Source organism: Gymnoscopelus microlampas (assembly GCF_963454915.1).
Source record: "Gymnoscopelus microlampas genome assembly, chromosome: 7".
NCBI classification, from domain to species: Eukaryota; Metazoa; Chordata; class Actinopteri; order Myctophiformes; family Myctophidae; genus Gymnoscopelus; species Gymnoscopelus microlampas.
Genome location: NC_139944.1, coordinates 49,261,547 through 49,283,154, shown reverse-complemented (window position 1 = coordinate 49,283,154; position 21,608 = coordinate 49,261,547). Strand labels below are relative to the sequence as shown.

The following is a 21,608-nucleotide window of genomic DNA, read 5'->3' as shown; positions in this document are numbered from 1 at the left end:
CCTGGCTCTCATTCTGAACGAGTTGGAAACACACGCACACAGAAGCAGAGAGAGACGCTCCTTCGACCTGTGAAACAGACCCATTGCAGGTAATAACGGCTGTTCTTTTGTTATTATGGACTTATGAACTTGAATGTTGAATTGTTTTCTAGATACTAACTACTGTGTGATGCGAGGTAAAATCACGTTGGGACCGATACACTGTATCTGGAGCGCTCCTCCTCCCCTGTCTGTGCTCCCCATGCATTCTGCTGCTGACAGCTGACCCCCTTATCATCTATACAGGCTTGTTATACTGTAAAGCGTTTCTTATCTTTAGATTGCGTTGCTATGGGAGCAGCTTTGGGTTCAAGTTTTATTTCTCTAGCAGCTACCACCCTCAGTATAGCTGATATTATTAAACACTGCAATTGAAAATAAACTTGTTTATTGTTTGGGCTCATTTAGTAATTATGGTGAGCTCAGCTCGTTCACACGTTGCACCACTGAGAGAGTGCAAAGTGTGAACTGTGGTCTGGTTGATGCAATGTGCAAGAGACTGGATACACAGTTGCATTCTGAATGATACACTTTAGATGTAGACTAGACGTCCCAGTGTTTCAGTTATGTGTGAAGTCAACCTACAAATGACAGAAATTCAAATAAACAGTGTTGGTCCAATCTTCACAGAAACTGAAAGACAATTCTCTTTTTTATGAGACTTACTTATCACATGGAGACTGAGGCTGTGTGGGAAATTGCTTGATGTTTATAGCCTTGGATCAAGACTATCTATCATATATGTATTTTATCGAGTCTGACTTTTACTTTCGTATCTATTATGCAAATGTAAAAAATCGATAAAATAGGCTACATTTATGATAGTGTTGATCATCCAAGGCTACTTGATGTTATGTATGTGTATCATTAATCATTTCATATTTAATAGTTCAAACACCACTGTGTGTTTGGGGATTTCACTTAATACTTTCCCTGATTCCCTGCTTCCACTTGCTGTGTGTGTGTGTGTGTGTGTGTGTGTGTGTGTGTGTGTGTGTGTGTGTGTGTGTGTGTGTGTGTGTGTGTGTGTGTGTCTCTCTCTCTCTCTCTCTCTCTCTCTCTCTCTCTCTCTCTCTCTCTCTCTCTCTCTCTCTCTCTCTCTCTCTCTCCATCTCTTTATCTATCTCTCTCTACCCTCTCTCTCCCTCTCACTTTCCCTGCACCCTCTCTCTCCCTCTCTTTCTCTACCCCCTCTCTATCATCTCTCCCTCCTTCACTCTCGCCCTCCCTCCAGTACATGCACAGTTGCACACACACATTGACCCCCCCATCTCTCACCCACCAGCAGTTTAATCAATTAATAAGCTAATTATTTTGAAGGGAGTCACTGACACCGCTGTCCCAGTGGAACACAGTCTGCCACCTGCATGGCTGTGCTGTATAGAATTTGATAGTGACAACAAGGACATTCCAGACAGGCACCAGTGACATCGAAGTGCTCCACGGCTGTCGAGGGACCTCTAACGCTAGTGTTTGTTTCCTGATGGTTGTCAGCGATAGACCGTAACCAGTGGCAAATAGAGAACCATTGTTGCAATTACCCCACACATGCTTATTCCGGTTCCTATTGTATGTAGGTTCCTCATGGTGTAGTTTATGTAAAACCATCACAGACAAATGGTTGTTAAAGGGGACACTTCTTGGGTAATTTTTTAACATCTACTAGGGCTTTTGTTATGCAACCCCCCCCACACCCCCCCCCCAGACAGTTTTTAAGTTGCTTGATTCAATATTTATATATTTGATATTCATTTTTATCAGAAATGCCCCCTTCCTATATAAAGCCATTGCAATGCTTGGTTCTGGTGACTGATATTGTTCTTCTAATGCGAGTATTTGACCACTGGACAGGACAGGAGATAGCCCTGTAAGTAAGTCAATGAATCTCATCTCTGCTGAAAATGAGATCCATCTGACCGTGGGGCACTGGGGCAGCAGTATGTTCACTGACAGTAACCCTTTGTGATACATTTGTTACTATACATGCACACCCCCCCCTGACAATAAACCACAAGCTCTACCACCCAGGAAGTGTGTGTGTGTGTGTGTGTGTGTGTGTGTGTGTGTGTGTGTGTGTGTGTGTGTGTGTGTGTGTGTGTGTGTGTGTGTGTGTGTGTGTGTGTGTGTGTGTGTGTGTGTGTGTGCGTGTGTGTACCTGTGTTCGTGCATATGAGTATGTTTGTGCTTGGGGTTTAATCTATTCTATCTAAAAGCAGTGGTCTTAACCCCAGCCCACACCAATGATTCGCAACACAACAAGTTGCAACTGCAACCACCACTTGCAACCACTTGCAACAGAATCCCCAAACTGCACCGACCTGCAATTCAATTCAGACCGCTGCTGCAACTGGTTGCAAGTTGCAACTGGTTGCATTGAGACTCATTGGTGTGTGGACTGGACTTTACACACATGCATGCCATGCACACGTTTCATTTTCAGAGTCTTCATCTAATATGTCATGCAGCCATCTCACTTACAGTGTTTGTGTGTATTGTGTGTGCATTTCTTCTATCCACTGCTCTTCACAGGAATGGGAAACCAGTGAGTACACAGCAATTCTCTCCATGAATATGAATAACCGTTTTTAGTTTTTGTTTAGTCTTTTTTTTTTTTTACCGAGGGTGTATAATATGAATGCTGCATGTTTAGTAGAACGTAGGGCTGGGCCATATGACTTCAAATCACACGTTGAGAAAGTGAAAATAGCAGATCTGCAAGCTCAGCTATTTTCACTGTTTTTGTAAGCCGTCATTGTACAACAAAGTATATTTTTTTTCGTGTCAATTGACTTGATTCGTAAAAAAAATAAAGATAAAAAAAAAACCTTCCTTCTCGATTCCCGAACATTAATTCGGTTGTTGGTTCTAAATATCTGTTTCAAATTTTTCGGTTAATTGCCCAGCCCTAGTAGAACTTAGGGAATGGGATTCTGTTGCGTTAGTTCTTGTGCCTCTCCCTGTTACACCTGAAGACTCAACCCTCATCGCCTCCAGGTTATTTGAGCGGTGGAAAAAGCCTGAAAACAAAAATAAAACGCATTTTCAAATGCAACGCTATTTTTGTCGAGCAACATGCATCAGGCTTAACTTGTATCATTAGACACAAGTTATTTCATCAAATGAACGGAGGCTTCTATGGGTCCTGTAAATGTTTGTACTACCTGCATGAATCTCTCCTGTCTCCTTATCACTATGTATGTATGTATGTATGTATGTATGTATGTATGTATGTATGTATGTATGTATGTGCTCCTATACTGCACATGGTCCCGTGTAAGTCTTAACTTTGCTGTCAATTGATCTTTTACTTTCTTAAAGGACAAGTCCGGACTAAAATACAATATAGCCTTTTTTCCCCTACTTATATTGATCCCAAATTACTGGCCATGGGGTCTATTTGCAGAATTGCCCCTGTCGTCCAGCTTCTCCAGCAGTCCCCAGCAACCCCCATAGCATTGAGTGGAGCCCATAAGCATAACGGTACTTATGCTATTTGTTGCGGTGTGAAAAGTGTTTATTTTTGTTTGTTCTGTTATTGGTTGTCATTACACACGCATCCAGGCCTTGGTTGTCCCACAGGAGCCGCCGTAGTCTGCTAAACAGACCAACGTGGGGTGAAGTCACATCCACTCCACTCCTCGCGATACTTCATCATGACGCCGGTCAGATACTATGGCGGCTTGTTCTGCAAATAGACCCCATGGCCAGTCATTTGGGATCAATTTAAGTAGGAAAAAACAAAAGGCTATTATGTTATATTAGTATTGTCCTTTAACTCTTGGTCAATAGTCAAGAGAGGTGACAAATCACATATGTTGAATGTGTTGTCTGATATCAGGTCAGGTGGCAATTGATCCAAATGATTGTGATATATTTTTTTTTTTACTGAAGAGCAAATGTGTCGAAGGCTTTTGAATTGTGAACGTTCATAGGTTTTGTGTAAAATTTGGTATTTTAATATATAGCCATTTAAATCAATGCAGCTCTGAGGTGCATTGATATGTGATAGGAGGTACTGTCAGGAGTTGATAGATTTATAGTTTCATGATGTCTTTAGTTCAGAGTTAGAGCGGATGTAAAAAAAAAGGTGAGATATCTCAAATAGAATGTGTCAAAGGCGTTTTCACTCGTACAGTAGTCTTTTGTCCCCAAACTTGCTGGTCTTGTTGCACTGACCTGTCTACAGTCCATTGTGTCCAGTCCAAACCCTCTATTACAAGGCATAAATCTGGGTCAAAGCCCTTTCAAGCTCCATTCTTGCATTAGAAATGACTTTATATCTTGTTCAAGTTGGAATTTATTTTGCAATTTGCCCACAGTCACAGCATTTGTAAGGGCTAGGGCTAGTAGTCTATAGGAATAATCCGAATTCTTTGTCTTGCCAGATATGTTTTCACATAGGAGGAATTTGTCTTGGTGAGGTTGAATTGAGGTGAATTGCACTGAAAGCATTAGTATAAAAAAGCAAGAATAAATCATAAAAGATGTTCTGTTTATTTTTCTTTTCTTTTCTTCTTTCAGATGTGTTTACTGGTATGTAATATTTTGTGGATTATTGTATTCAAATCATGCTTAGAAATGGATTCTAAATGTCTAGACCAAGAGAGTTATTTAAAGTTTTAAAAGAGTTACATTTAAAGGAGGAGTTCACCCAAAAAATGACACATTTTCTATCAATTGCACACCCCATGAAGCCTTGAATTCATGGATTTATTTTTGTTTTTGTGGCATTCCTAAGCCAATAATTTGATGACCGGGTGTGTATCTGGTAGGAGACACAAATAATCTACTTTGTGTCTCTTACCGGATACATTAGCCGGTAGGAGACGGGAATCAAATTATTGGCTTAGGAATGCCACAAAAACAACAATAAATCCATGGATTCAAGGCTTCATGGGGAGTGCAATTGATAGAAAATAAGTCATTTTTTGGGTGAACTACTCCTTTAAAGAGTACTTTGGAATAGTGTTAACCACTAAAGCCCTGTCACCATAGAATGAAAAATAGCCAATCTACAAGCTCACAACCCTAAAACCTGGACACCAGGTTGAAAGTGGTTAAAAAGGTGCTGTAAGTGATGTTGTTAAAATAAGTGTTAAATAGCTCCATACTCCCATTGTAACCATTGCTGGAGTGTTTGCTCAGTTACTGGGTTATCCCTGTCTATCCAGCTCTTTAGTAAACAGAGAAAATACATTTTCAGGACAGGATACCAATTTCATCCAAACATGAAGGATAGAGAACGCATACAGGATAGGCTGTGAAACAAATGTGTGAAGCAAGCCTCTTCCATCTGGCGGAGTCAGGTTAACAGGATACAGGCTGAACAAGTGAAATTGGAAGTGATGGAACAAAAGAGGGGAAAAAAAGAAGAGCAGACAAAATTGAAACAAATTGAAGCTAATAAATGGTCTTTCTGGGGTTCTGTCTCCTGATTGGATGAAATTTATATCCCACCTGATTTTTTTTTCTGTTTGCTAAAGAGCTGGAGAGATATTTAATAATAATAACATATTTGTATTTAATGTTATTCTTTTATGTATTTACAATAAAATATCACTTGCACCACCTTTTAATTCATGTCATATACACTGCTCAAAAAAATAAAGGGAACACTTTGATCCCTTAATTCTTTTGAGTTTTTTCGTTAGCAGTACGTACACAGTTCATGAAGAAACTCAAAAGAATTAAGGGATCAAAGTGTTCCCTTTATTTTTTTGAGCAGTATATTATCATCAGGCTATCGGCAACTGGAGAATCGGAATCAGTTTTATTTGTCACATCACAGGTTTACAGGTGTGAAGCAGCAGATAGCAGGTATACTATGTACACAATATTCAGAACATTAGTGTCATATGCAGGCGTGTACATGTTCCTTTAGAAACATTTGCATCAAATACAGGTCAGGACAGGTGTATGCATAACGAACGTTGATGCCATAAGGCTGGGTCAAAAAAGTAGCAGCAGGTACAGTGTTTCTTAACCCTTTAAGAGTGGGAAAGCATCTGTGTCATTTTTGATTTATTTGGCTATTCAAATATATGAATAATAATATTTATATATTCTTTTTTTAATCGTGGATCTTTTTTTAATATACACTGAATATATATTTATTAAAACAAACATTTGTAAATCAAATCTTTGCTTCTGAGGGGTCCCTGGAACAAAATATTTGAGAGCCACTGATATAGCAACATAAGTTAAAAAAAAAAAACGGTTTAGATTTAGAAAACATTTGTAGAATATATATATTCAAAGATTTGCACAAGCTCATACAAGCACCGAGTGCCGCACTATGAGCTTCTATGCTATTTTTGAATAGCCAAAGAAATCTAAAATGACACAGATGCTTTCCCTGTCGTAATGGATTAAGGTAATGTTTCAAAGACCAGTTCGTGCAGCATGGAAAGGTACTGTTAAAACAACAAAAAAACACATATTTAACATGAATAGGCCGAAAGACCAAGATATTGATGATTTCCTTTAGTAACTGAGGAGCTCTTTCACAAATGAGAGACTTCCTCTCACCACTTCCCCTAAAGCACATCGCTTTGCATGCCGGTTTGCCACTTAGATCACTGTTCATTTTTATTTAAATAGCTTTTACCGGCAGGCAGAACTTCTGTGGAGGAAGTAAATGCTGTAAAATATACCTCAGAAAATAATGATAAGCAAACTGGAAGATCCAGTCTTCTTGTTCATGATAAAAACTGTTGACTCAATAGGACATTAAGCCCAACTTTATTGTCATAACAGGATCCAACCTAACTTGGACCGAATACACAAAGGATTAGTTCAATGAAGATATTCTGTTATTATAGCTAGACAGACGTACAGGGAGGTGTTTGCCTCCCTGTACGTCTGTATCTCAAATATGATTATTTTAGGGGGTCGTGGCCTGAAAAAGGTTGAGAACCACTGGCTTAATACTGTACAATATTAGCTGCTCCCTCCCTATATATACGCTTCCTCTGTGTGTTTCAGTGCAGAGGAGAAACATAATTACTCATGATGCTGCAGCCATGCTATCAAAGTGACTGAAATAAACTCCCACCTCTAGCTGTGCCACCTGCCTCTAGACACACTAGTGCAATGCCTGCCTCTCATCATATACGGTACCATACAGCAGCTCCTGTGGGTTTCTATGACGACACACACCAAGCCAACTTCAGGCCTCAGTAGAGGCAGCAAGAGGGCTATGCCACTGAGAGAGAGAGAGAGAGAGAGAGAGAGAGAGAGAGAGAGAGAGAGAGAGAGAGAGAGAGAGAGAGAGAGAGAGAGAGAGAGAGAGAGAGAGAGAGAGAGAGAGAGAGAGAGAGAGAGAGAGAGAGAGAGAGAGAGAGAGAGAGAGAGAGAGAGAGAGAGAGAGAGAGAGAGAGAGAGAGAGAGAGAGAGAGAGAGAGAGAGAGAGAGAGAGAGAGAGAGAGAGAGAGAGAGAGAGAGAGAGAGAGAGAGAGAGAGAGACCTATCTGTGCTTCTGGGGGTCCCTGGAACAAATGGTTACAAATGATCGCTTCAAAAAATATATATTCCAAGGCTTTCAAGATTCTTTAAAAATAGCAGATCTACAAGCTCATATAGCGCGGCACCGAGTGCCGCGCTATATGAGCTTGTAGATCTGCTATTTTTGAAATGAGAGAGAGAGAGAGAGCACAACAACATTGGCCGATTGTAGTCACTGACCGTAATAGGAAGAGACGCTAACATGAATATTCATTAATATTCATACATTTCTATTCAGATAAAGATGGACAACTCTGCTACGCCTCCCCTTTTGATTCCACTACACAGTTCAACTTACTGTGTATGACTGTATGTTAAATATTTGTGATCTGTACAGAAATTGAGAATGTTACCAAACTTACCATATAAAGTGCACTGTCCATTGATTATCACTTCATCACTTTTGATGCCTATCAATTGTGCTTTGGGCAGGTTTTACATAATGATGATGATGATAGTGGAGTTCTGCCTGTCCCCTGTTCCTCCTCGCAGAGCCAATGTGTGTGTGTGTGTGTGTGTGTGTGTGTGTGTGTGTGTGTGTGTGTGTGTGTGTGTGTGTGTGTGTGTGTGTGTGTGTGTGTGTGTGTGTGTGTGTGTGTGTGTGTGTGTGTGTGTGTGTGTGTGTGTGTGTGTGTGTGTGTGTGTGTGTGTGTGTGTGTGTGTGTGTGTGTGTGTGTGTGTGTCCTGAGGACACAACAACAACACGTTGACTCATGTCAAGGAATGTGAATGTTTTGAACTGACAAAAGTGACACGGAAATAGCTGCCGAGTTGATTATTTTCATGTCTGGGCTTTAAGCGGTCAGATCTACTACCTACAGTAGATCATCTCATAAGAGTTGGAGCAGCAGCACTCCTGTTTTTTTGGCAATCTATAATTCTGCCTTAATTTTGTGTAACTGATTTTGTGACGGTGCTATTAATGCTTTCACATCTTTTTGTTTACCTTGTTTATGAAGGCCCTAGTCCTGAGGATAAATTAAAACACTTATGGTTTCTGTGTGTGTGTGTGTGTGTGTGTGTGTGTGTGTGTGTGTGTGTGTGTGTGTGTGTGTGTGTGTGTGTGTGTGTGTGTGTGTGTGTGTGTGTGTGTGTGTGTGTGTGTGTGTGTGTGTGTGTGTGTGTGTGTGTGTAGTCAGTCGTGAAGGTGCAATTAAATAAGAGAGCAGGTATGTCTGCATTCATTTGTCACCCGAGAACCAGTCTAGTACAAAGGCCCGTCGCGTGCCTACTGTGTTGTTGGGCTTAGTTGTGGTACAGGTAAGAATTCTCTACGGGCCTGAAAATTAAGGCTTGGCCCTAACTGGGCCCTACTGGGCCGGCCCGAACAATTACCATACTTTTAGGCCCAAAACCCAGAAAAGGTGTCATTATGTGCTTAATGTCCTCAAAGTCACACATCCAACAAGCTTTGAACTGAGCAGATTGGACTAATTAATAAACGTTCCACTTCTGGCTTAATGGTCAATGTTTCAGGTCGTTTTTTATTTTCCTATTCCCATCCTGTACGTCAGTGGTTCTCAAACTTTTTCATGTCAAGGACCCCCAAATTGACACTTATTGTACCACGGACCCCCATCTGAAAATGTATGCCAAGGACCCCCATAAGAGAAGATTCTAGCAGTGATTTTCAACCATTTTAATTTCAAGTACCCCCAGTTTGACATGCATTAGGCTTCGGACCCCCATTGAATGGCATTTCTATCTCTGGGACCCCAATTTATATTGTAAAATAAATGTTATTTTAACTCTGAGAGTGTGAAAATGGAACACTCAGAGTTATAGACCCATAAGGGTCAATTTGGTTCCTATTATCATTTAGCTGCTGACCCCCTGGAACTCCCTCAAGGACCCCTGGGGGTCCCCGGACCAATGCTGTACGTTGTATGGACTGAATTGTGATATGTGTCGTGATGTAGTTTTGACACACAAAGGTATTTATTTCCTTCCCAACATTCCTAGACTGTATAGAAGAGAGCTTATCATCATCCTCTCACCTCTCTCTTGCCAAAGGGTTGTCAAGTGTGTTTCTTTTACACCCATAGGTGTTAATGAGCTGCCTCCTTCTCTTCTCCTTTTCCTTTCTCTCTCCTCCTCCAGTATTGTAGCCGACCGTCATCACAGAAAGAAGAAGATGCCACTGGGTGACGAATGCCACGACTGGAAAAAGAAGACCTCAGATGTAAAGGAGAACTATGACTTCAAAGAGACCCTGGGAACGTAAGTGTGTCACGACTCTCCCGCTGCCAGCGGCAAAGACTTTGTTTTACAGTATACAGCTGTCTGTGTGGGATGATGATGATGATGATGATGAGGTTCTTCTTCACGCTCTGGAAGATGTCTCCACGCTCTGGATCGGAGCCCAACCGATGACAAAATAATGTTGGGCTCTGATGCTGATCCTTATTTTTTTTTTGAGTCCTATATGGAGAGTCACGATTACAAATTTAAGTTGTCAATTAATTGTGGTAGGCTCCCTCAACGGAATCGAACCCTGATTCCCTGCTACCCGTGTTCACCAAGATAAGCACGTAGCGTACCATCGAAAGTTGACAGGGCAGACACGCGATTAACGATTTAATTTTGTGTTTGGCATTGAACATTGGAACATATGAATACAACTGAATTTTTGTTCGTTTTTTAGGCTTAACAATCACAACTTGCAAAGGGCACATATGACAAATAACTTCATAAGAAATTGCAGATATGCTAAAAAAACTTTTGAGAATGTTCACCTATAATGTCAACCCAAAAAATGCGTATGGCAGTTTGAAATTGCTTAAAATATCAAGACAGGTCCGCTGCATAATTGCAGATTCCACTGTCGTCCAAAAAGTCAAATAATGGCTGATATATATATACATATCGGGCCAGGCCGGGGCTCTGCCTGGCAAAGACAGCTGTGTGGGATGACGAGCTTTCACGCTCTGGAAAATGTTTCCACGGTCGGTGTGGCTACGGTGCAGGTTGATGCATCTAATGACTATACCGCTCATCTGTTCAGCTCAGCTGCACAAAGCACAGAGACGCTCGCTCCTCGGATGTCTTTCTTGATTTGCATGGGTCGTCAATGTTTGTTATTGCCATGCCGTTGCTCTTTGTTTACTGTTCTTAATTGACTGCTGGGGCTCCTGTTATGAGAAAGATGTTTGGTAAGGGGGAGTAGGCTCTTAGATGAAATGTGTAGGCTCAGATGAGGAGCCAGTTTCGGTTGGCCATTTGCCCGTGCGTGCGAGCTTGTTATTAATGCTGTACTGCTGGCACATGAGGAAAAGATGCTCCCAACCGCCTTGCTTTGTTGACATGATGCCACACAGTACTGACAGCACACTGTCTGTGCCGGCTGGGGTGGGTTTTTCATTAGGTCAACAGCTTGGCATTTAGTATGGATGCAACAACAACAAGACATGGCAACTAAGTGGATATTGTGGTAACTAAGTGGATGGCGTGCGTGCATGCGTGCGTGCGTGCGTGCGTGCGTGCGTGGCCACAATGACTTCTAATCGGCAGCCATTATAAGTTGTACCCATTACCCAGTAAAATCACGGGTGTTAATTTAACTCTGAGAGTGTACAAATGTAAATAAATAGACCCGTAAGTAAGGGACCCAAGAAAAATGGAACACATTTCAGAATAAAGAAGCAAGACAAAAGGCAGAGAGAGAGAATTGTTTGACAATCACAGCTGGAATCGAAAGTATCTAGGTTGTTGCATAATGCATTCAAAGCAAGACAAAAGGGATATTTCTCAGCGCTCAAATGTGAATTGTACATGGCAAATGACTTGAGCATTTCGTGCACATTTCAAACAGCTAATTTCAGCTTATTATTTGAATTAAATCCCTCTCGACGAAGAGCTCAAAGGAAAAGCCTGAATCTGGAAACGCATAAAGGTTGCCTTGCCTTCACAGGAAATACACACACAGTACAGTTGAGCTTGATTTGCACTTTGTTGTACGACAGTGTTGCATGGCAAGAATAGCGTTGTGAGTGTTGTGAGCTTGTAGATCTGCTATTTTCAGTGACAAATGTACCCTTGTGGATTACAGGAATGTTTCTCAGTGACACTGTTTTTTGTTTCCATTTTGTTGGTGCCTGCTTTAGTATGTGGATGTGTGATTTGACCTCTGACACAGGAAACGGTTCAGTGAGAGTTCTCTCATGCATTCTCACTTTGAGGGCTTGGGAGGGGTTGATGGAGGGGGGGGGGGGGTGGCGGCTGCCTGCATACTGTACACATTACAGCCTCTTTTATTGAGGTCTGTGCCAAACTCTGTACTGTATACAGAGAACATAGTAACAATAAGCTAATGCACTTTATAGCAACAACAGGCTATTGTAACACGGAACCATTGACTACACCAAAGAACAAAATTCCTCCATTGAATAACACATTAAGTGGCAGGAGGAGTAATGGTTTCTAGTCCGGGTTTATTCCTACTTAAGTTATCCCTAAATCAACAACTTGGTGTCTGGATCCACGTGACCAGCTTCACAGTGAAGCCACAGACAAGGCCTTTCAACAGAACCTAATACAAACAGCTTAGTCTATACTGTATGTACATATTGATCTATTGCAATGGTTCCCAAACAGTGGGTCGGAATCCATTTTTATTGTTAGCGAGTAAATATCCAGTTTTTAACGTTTTTATCCCTTTTTAATAATCAGCTTGTAGAGCCGTTAATTTTGGCCAAGCTATTTGGTGTAGAGGGTAAAAAACAGGAGGGTGGCAAGTATAGACCCCTGTGGGACACCGGTATAAACAGGTTTGTGCAATGTCAAACATTTGATTGAATGCTGTTTTATTTCATCGTAATATGTAGTGGCGTGCCTTCTGTTTGACTTTTGTGTTCCTCGCTTCTCTCAAGCCTGGCCTGTGTCGCATTATTCTGTTTTATTATTGCACACATAGAAGGACTATGAAGAAACAATATTGTAGCCACGCAGTAGTAGACTTAACACCATTATGAGAATACTTGCGTATGCAGTTGCATTTTGGATATCTTAGCTGTCGGGCAGAAACCAACTAATCCAAAATCGTACCTTTTCAGGAAATGGAAAAAAAGAAAACTGCCGCATCGAAGTTGGTATGGTGACTTTATACATTGTCAGATACCTGCATGTGTCATTATATTATCATCACTTTACCTAAATCCAGCTCAAGTGGAGTTAGGAGGTTTTTGACCATTACTGTGGAGATTGTTTTGTCCATCATTGATTAGAATGACAAAGTCAGACCAGAAAAAAAAACGTGAGTTGTAGTTAGGTGGTTTGACCGACAGTTTTAGGATCCAATGGAGTTAGGACAGGGGTCTTCAACGTTTTCAGGCCAAGGACCCCCTAGCTGAGAGAGAGATGAAGCAGGGACCCCCTCTATATTGTATAAAAATTGTGTTTCAGATTTTTGTTTGGACTTGGTTCAGACTTGGTCTGCTCTTTTTTCCCTCTACACCAAACACCTCTTTGCCAAAAAATAGCCGATCTACAAGCTCACAACGCCTCGCGTTGTGAGCTTGTAGTTCTGCTATTTTTGGCTAAAGTTCTCCTCAGAAAAGGGATGCTAGGGTTCAAGTAGTTAAGGTAAAAAGAAAAATCATATCACACAAAGATTTGGCGGACCCCCTATAGTAACTCTGAGGACCCCTAGGGGTCCCGGACCCCCTGTTGAAGACCCCTGAGTTAGGAGGTTTAGTCAGAAGTGCTTAATACTTTTCATTGGTTCAATAAAGAAACTAAAAGTACAGAGATAGGAGGTTTGCGGCCGACAGTGACGATATGATGTTGGTTTGTTTGTACACAGTACATCGTTTGAGTTTTACGTTGAGGTTAGGGTACGTAACCTTTAAAAAAAAAATCCACATCCCTTGATGCAAACAGCCAAATATAGGGTGAGTTCACTCCAAGCACCAGAGCTAATTCTGTACCATCAAACTGTACCATGCAGCAGCATGTGGCCTACTACTGAGTCTGCAGTCCTTATTGTCCCACATTAAAACTATGTAACTTTCCTCTTCTACCCCAGATTTGAACCAGGTTTCCTTAGGCAAGTGCTGAAATGTTTACCATTGAGCTGATAGAGCCTGCCTGCTTGCTCAGGGGATAAATTGAATCTTGACCATCAGGGCAAAATTCGTGTCAGATCCTGTGTCTAGGTAAGACAACTTTGATCTAAATGTCTCAATAGAAGAGCAGGGAGACTAAATACAACCACCCCGAAATTGTATATGTTGTATTGTATTAACATACTCTACCATACAGAATTAATACAAAAGTTACGTAGTGAGGCTTTAACCCGTTGAGGCCTGAGGTTCCGATTCTGCAAAATGTCTTCTAAATCCTAACGGTTTTCTGAAAAACGTATGTTTCTATATCAGTGGTTCTCAAACTTTGTCATGTCAAGGACCCCCAAAATGATATGTATTTGGCCGCCGACCCCCATCTCAAAATATCTTGTTCCAGGGACCCCCCAGAAGCAAAGATTTCGGTTAAAAACGTTCGCTTTAAAACAATATAGATTCAAGGATTTGCACATATTTTCAACTTTTTTCAAAAATAGCAGATCTACAAGCTCATAGCGCTATGAGCTTGTATATCTGCTATTTTTGAATAGCCAAGGTGTAAAATAATGCTTTTTAGCTCACATCAAAAAGTGACACAGATACGTTCCAGATCTCAATGGTTAAAACAAAAACCAAAAGAGAGACTGCTCATCTTTATTACGACCGCATTTGATCATTTAAACAACTTGATTAACACTTATTAAAGCCGACGGTGGCAGCCAGGCACTGTTTAATAATTGTATAATCCGCTCTCTTCATTACAGTGCTTACATGCTTTGCACAGCAGTAAAGTGTAACTGCCAGTCCACAGAGAGAGAGACTGTTATATGGGGGCTAAGCTTTTATGGATCATTATTAATCATTGACATTTGGAGTGTGACAACACACACAGGATGTTTATCCAGTGTGTCCTGCTCAAAGCACCAGGTTTAATACACACATCCTTGTTAGTACAGGAATTAAGTTGTGCGAACACACGGACACGGACAGCTTACTCCATGTGATACCTGACCTTGTTTTCGTAAGGGCCAGGTGCCTCGTTTAAACCTTGTCCTAAATGCAGCAGTAACACATTATTCAACAGAAGTGGAACACGCTGCATAATATTATGCCACATGAAACTTGAGATTTATGAGCGCTTGCTTTAGTCACTGGCCCTGGTGTGTTTGGTAGTTATAAATCACCCTGAAATAATCCACATGTGAACAAGCTCCTGCCCACCCGCCCCTCCCCATCTGCTACACACACACACACACACACACACACACACACACACACACACACACACACACACACACACACACACACACACACACACACACACACACACACACACACACACACACACACACACACACACACACACACACACACACACACACACACACACACACACACACACACACAGCGTCCTACCTAACATCATTGGAAGAGTGGGGAGACCATCTCATTTATTGTTTAAACACACATACTCTATACCATACAGATTGGTTAAAATAGTCATGGGTTGGGTTTTGTGGTTGCCCTCTAGTGTTTTTTTGTGAGTGCCTTGCATCTACAGCAGTGGTTTTCAACCCTTTTCATATCAAGGTCCATTATTTATTCTGTGGGACAGCACTTTGGAGATGAATACGATCAATCGGGGCACTTTGACTGTCCTTATTTACTCTTACCAATCATTGCTTTAAAGGCTGTGGTTGTTGATTATTATTATTGTTTCCATTTTCTCTATGTATTTCATTTTTACTAAATAATATATCTCCTCCATTTCATCTCCCTTTGAGAACGGTGAGAAAGCACTACTAACCGCGATGCATGATTAATTTGCATACTAAATTATTGACGTTTGGAGGATCCTACTGGTAACGCAATCGATGACCTGTGGGTAATGCCCTTACTAACTTACGGAAAGCAGTCTGACAACCATTTCAAATGGGAAAGCCCTCAAGGCTTCGCGGAGTTCACGCGTGATTTAAGTAAGTGAGTCTGTAAGGGGGGGGGGGGGGGGTCATTGGAACTGGAACACACTCAGTGTTTGGCTCCAGCAGCTATTCTTGTGCCTTTCATTTTGTGATTTTTGGACTTGTGCCTTTTTGTTCTTAAGGTGGATCTTTGTTTTTGTGGGTTTTCTTGTGTTGGAGTTTTGCCTTTTCCGGATATTTTGAGTGTTTCGAATAACCCTTCTGAAATGTTAGTGACTGTTTGTCTTTTGTTGAACACTGAACTTTTGGGTGTTTTTTTTTTGTGATCAAAGACTGACACTTTGCTGGAAAATAAACTTTATTTGACCCTCGCAGTCTCTGCACTTGAGTTGTCACCTAGACTCTACACTTGAGGGTTATTTTTCTTTTTCTTTTCTCTCAGCCTGACTGTTCTGAGGCTGTTTTTTCCCTCTAGACCTTGACAGAAAGACTGAGCCATGGATAACTCAGCAGAGACCCCAGCAACAGCTTCTGGCTGCACCACCATACTATTAGGGTTAGGATCCGGAACCGGAAGAACCGGATCCAACATTGAGGAACCGGAATCGGTTCCATCGCATTTGGAACCGCTTTCCGGAACCGGTTTTCATCACACTGGTAGCTGGTATATGGACTTCATGTCTGCTGTACAATTACCAATACCAGTCGTTCTTTTCATTTCAAGGATCATCATAATTCTGAGAGTCTCAATATTATGTCTTAATATGTAAACTATCTGCAGTGAAATCAATAAATGATGGTATTTACAATCTGATCCATGCTCAGCCCTACACCAATCAAACTGGATTGGTTTAAAGATGGGGACTCAGGGGAGTTAAGAATTCAGAATCTCAACAAAAGACACTGGTGTCTACATATTGTCAAGAAAGAGACACTGGTGTCTACATATTGTCAAGAAAGAGACACTGGTGTCTACATATTGTCAAGAAAGAGACACTGGTGTCTACTTGACAAGAAAGAGACACTGGTGTCTACTTGACAAGAAAGAGACACTGGTGTCTACTTGACAAGAAAGAGACACTGGTGTCTACATGACAAGAAAGAGCCACTGGTGTCTACATGACAAGAAAGAGCCACTGGTGTCTACATGACAAGAAAGAGACACTGGTGTCTACATGACAAGAAAGAGCCACTGGTGTCTACATGACAAGAAAGAGACACTGGTGTCTATATGACAAGAAAGAGACACTGGTGTCTACATGACAAGAAAGAGCCACTGGTGTCTACATGACAAGAAAGAGCCACTGGTGTCTACATGACAAGAAAGAGACACTGGTGTCTACTTGACAAGAAAGAGACACTGGTGTCTACATGACAAGAAAGAGACACTGGTGTCTACATATTGACAAGAGACACTGGTGTCTACTTGACAAGAAAGAGACACTGGTGTCTACATGACAAGAAAGAGCCACTGGTGTCTACATATTGACAAGAAAGAGACACTGGTGTCTACATGACAAGAAAGAGCCACTGGTGTCTACATGACAAGAAAGAGACACTGGTGTCTATATGACAAGAAAGAGACACTGGTGTCTACATGACAAGAAAGAGCCACTGGTGTCTACATGACAAGAAAGAGACACTGGTGTCTACTTGACAAGAAAGAGACACTGGTGTCTACATGACAAGAAAGAGACACTGGTGTCTATATATTGACAAGAGACACTGGTGTCTACTTGACAAGAAAGAGACACTGGTGTCTACATGACAAGAAAGAGACACTGGTGTCTACATATTGACAAGAGACACTGGTGTCTACTTGACAAGAAAGAGACACTGGTGTCTACATGACAAGAAAGAGCCACTGGTGTCTACATATTGACAAGAAAGAGACAGAGGAGAACGTGGTACAGTCAGCTGGGGCATTAAGGCCACTGTGGCCTCAGGCATGCCATTATTTTGAGGGGTACAAGGCCAAACTGAGGGCCAACGACAGCCATGGCCATCGTGGCCTCCCTGAAATTCCCGCCCTGGCCCACAATGCGAAAGAGTTGAATGATAACCAATGCTTCGACCTGGAATGGTCTTCTTCAGGGATTCTCCACTATTGTATTCCTGTTCTCATCATTGCAGTATTGAGTCATTGCCTGTGTGTGTTGAGAGATCACCAGCTAACCTCATCGCTCAGGTGTGTGTGTGTGTGTGTGTGTGAGTGAGTGTGTGTGTGTGTGTGTGTGTGAGTGTGAGTGTGTTTGCGTTTGCATTTGCGTTTGTGTGTGTGTGTGTGCGATTTCGTGCGTGCATGTGTGTGTGTGTGTGTGTGTTGTTTATTCAGAGATCACAAGCTAACCACATCTCTCAGCTGTGTTTGTGTGTGTGTGTGTATCACGTGCGTTTGCCAGTGTCGGGACGGTTGTCGTGGCAACAACAGGAGACACTTTCCATAATGGACTCAAACAGTCTCTATGGAAACAAAGTTTTTGATTTGCTATTAATAATCCACCGTCGGGTGTATGTGTGTGTGTGAGCTTTGTAAGAGAGATTAAGTCTCTGCAGTGCACACACACACACACACACACACACACACACACACACACACACACACACACACACACACACACACACACACACACACACACACACACACACACACACACACACACACACACACACACACACACACACACACACACACACACACACACACACACACACTACATTACATTACATTACATTACATAACAGTCATTTAGCAGACGCTTTTATCCAAAGCGACTTACAATAAGTGTATTCAACATAGGTAGGGAACGAAAACTACTAATCACCAGAAGTCTTAAGTGCATTTCCTGCAAAAAACAAGCAACCAAGAGTATACCTAGCGCTAAGGTAAAGGTGCAATATATCAGCTACCTACTTTCTTAAACAGATGAGACAAAATAGCAAAATCAAATGAACACACACACACACACACACACACACACACACACACACACACACACACACACACACACACACACACACACACACACACACACACACACACACACACACACACACACACACACACACACACACACACACACACACACACACACACACACACACACACACACACACACACACACATACATACATTTATAAACACTTTAGGACAGCAGCAGTAGAAGCTGATAGTTAGCTGACATTTCTATAGCCTCCCCTCGCTGACATTTCGTCACGGAGGCCATGGAGGAAGTGTCTGTGTGCGTGTCTGTGTGTGTGTGTGTGTGTGTGTGTGTGTGTGTGTGTGTGTGTGTGTGCGTGTGTGTGTTTTCACACCATAGTTGATATCTCAGTCCTTCACAGTACAGTAGCCCTCAGATCCACATGGCTGCAATGCTGCATTCATACTGTACATTATGTCACACTTATATTGGTTCCTGGTTCTAAACACAGTAGTGTTTGCCACTAGGTCAGTGAAACAACAGAAGGAGAAAGAAGTCCGATCCATTAGTTAAACTTTCAAAAAAACGTTGGGTCATTTTATCGTCTACTCAGGCTTTTGTGAGCCCCCCAGAACGTGTTTAAGTTGCTTGATATTTGATATTCATTTTATCAGACACGCCCCCTTCCTATACAATTTTTAGCATGTTAGATTAATCAAAAACACCCGTCCTTGCTTCTGGTGACTCACCCTGCCCTCCTAATACGCGAGGGGGCTGTGTTTTTTTCAATATTTTTGGGGGGAAATGAAAGCATGTAAATACAATAAAAAAATTAAATAAAATAAATGAAAAATGTCATCGAAAAAACACAGCCCCCTCGAGGAGGGCAGGGTGAGTCACCAGAACCAAGGACGGGTGTTTTTGATGAATCTAACATGTTAAAAATGGAGTTTGAAGTTATAATGGGTTTGTATAGGAAGGGGGCGTGTCTGATAAAATGAATATCAAATATCTAAATACTGAATAAAGCAACTTAAAAACGGTCTGGGGGGCTCACAAAAGCCTGAGTAGACGATAAAATGACCGAAAGTTAATTTGAAAGTGAAATATCCCTTTAATATCTAGTTTATTACTGAGTAATCTGTTGTTTACTGGAGATCAGTTTGCAGTAATATCGGAGCTGCTTCAGACTTGCATGGCGTTATATGTGTTTAGGGCTGCAACTGTCGAGTATCTTCTGAGCAATTATCTATTGATTACCTTTTGATTAATCGAGAAGCAGGGTTTGTATTTACAAAAACTATATCATCTAACCCAGAGGTCTTCAACAGGGGGTCCGGGACCCGTAGGGGGTCCTCAGAGTTACTACAGGGGGTCCGCCAAATCTTTGGGTGATATGATTTTTTGTTTTACCTTAACCACTTAAACCCTAGCATCCCTTTTCTGAGTAGAACTTTAGCCAAAAATAGCAGATCTACAAGCTCACAACGCCTCGCGCTGCGAGGCGTTGTGAGCTTGTAGATCGGCTATTTTTGGCAAAGAGGTAAAGGTGTAGAGGGGAAAAAGAGCAGACCAAGTAAACAAAAAAAGTATAATCTGAAAAACAATTTGATGCAATATCAAGGGGTCCCTGCTTCATCTGTCTCTCAGCTAGGGGGTCCTTGGCCTGAAAACGTTGAAGACCCCTGATCTAACCACTTTTTATATACCGATCTGCGGACGATTTTATACCGTTCTACAGCCGCACTGTGCGGTTCAGTGAATTTAACACTGGATATGCTGTACTGTTGGTATGATAGATTCTCTCTGAGTTAGAGAAAGAAAGAGAGAGAGAGAGATTGCCTGCTGCAGTGACAGTGTGTTGTAATTAACACAGATGGGGATTAATGATGAACACAGTGCTGACGGCACTCCGCCTGCAAATCAGCTCAAATCCTCCGTCCTGCATGCTCCGCCCCCTTCTCCTCTCTTTGCTCTTCCTTCCCCAGTGATTGTTCTCAAGGACCCCCAAATTGATAGATATATTATTGATATATATATATACGTATGGCCGCATCTGCTATTTTTCAAAAATAGCAGATGTACAAGGTCGCAGCGCCGCACAAAGTGACACGCTCGCTGTGAGCTCTTAGATCTGCTATTTTTAAATAGCCACGGTAACATATTTTGCATGGGGACCCCCTGGATCTCCTCCAAGGACCCCTGGGGTTTCCCGGACCCCACTTTGAGAACCACTGCATTAGGCCTCAAACCCCCGCCCCCCCCCCGTTTTAATTTTAATTTTGATCCCCAATCTACAATGTAAAATCTTCAGTGTTATTTTAACTCTTTGAGAGTGTACAAATGGAACCTGTGTTTGGTTCTATTTGTACACTCTCAGATTTACAGACCTCTAAGGGTCCCATTTGGTTCCTAACTAATCAATCATCTATCTGATTTTTACTGCGTACTCCATAAACAGCCACTTTATTTTGTGTGACTCAGTGAAACAGAATGTGTTTGCCTTGGCCCTTGCCAGTCTCTCACACACAGTGTGTGTTGGTCGTATGTCACAGTGACAGCTTCCAATTTGGAATATGGATGCCTCTGGAGAATCACAGATTGATGGAAATGTCACCACGGCAGGTTTTATTGCAACATAAACTGTGTGCTTATGAACTCGATTGATGAAAACATCATTCAAATACAAGCTGAGCCCGTTGAAACTGCCAGTCTCTCTCTCTCTCAGTGAAATTCAGTGCAGTCTGGCTGGCCTGGCTGGCATGGGCATGGGCCCGACCTCTCTCTGCAACAGAAAGACATGGGCTGAGTAAATAGTAATACCAGTGGTGGAAAACGTACTCGCATGTTTTACTTATGTAAAAGTATCAATACTGCAATGTAGAAATACTCTGTTACAAGTGAACGTCAGGAATTCAAAATGTACTTGAGTGAAAGTATTGGTATCAAATTGTACTTAAAGTGCCAACAGTACAAAGTAGTCATTATGCAGAATGTCCCATTTCACAAGTTTTCAAATGTATAAAAAAATGTATACAAATCTTTTGAAAATAGCTGATCTACAAGCTCACAATGCGTCGCGATGCGACACATTGTGAGCTTGTAGATCGGCTATTTTCAAATGGACGAAATTAATATAGGGCTCAAGTGGTTAATGTATG

At 41.7% G+C, this 21,608-nt stretch overlaps 1 protein-coding gene across 1 annotated transcript in view; it reads left to right on the top strand.

Moving 5' to 3' along the window:
- camk1b (calcium/calmodulin-dependent protein kinase Ib) overlaps positions 1-21,608 on the top strand; it is a 90,104-nt gene continuing 68,496 nt past the window's right edge. The window contains exons 1-2 of the mRNA XM_084061606.1: positions 1-89; positions 9,643-9,762. Of these exons, the coding sequence (XP_083917732.1) occupies positions 9,677-9,762 (86 nt within the window). The 5' untranslated portion in view covers positions 1-89; positions 9,643-9,676. The remainder of the gene's footprint in view (positions 90-9,642; positions 9,763-21,608) is intronic.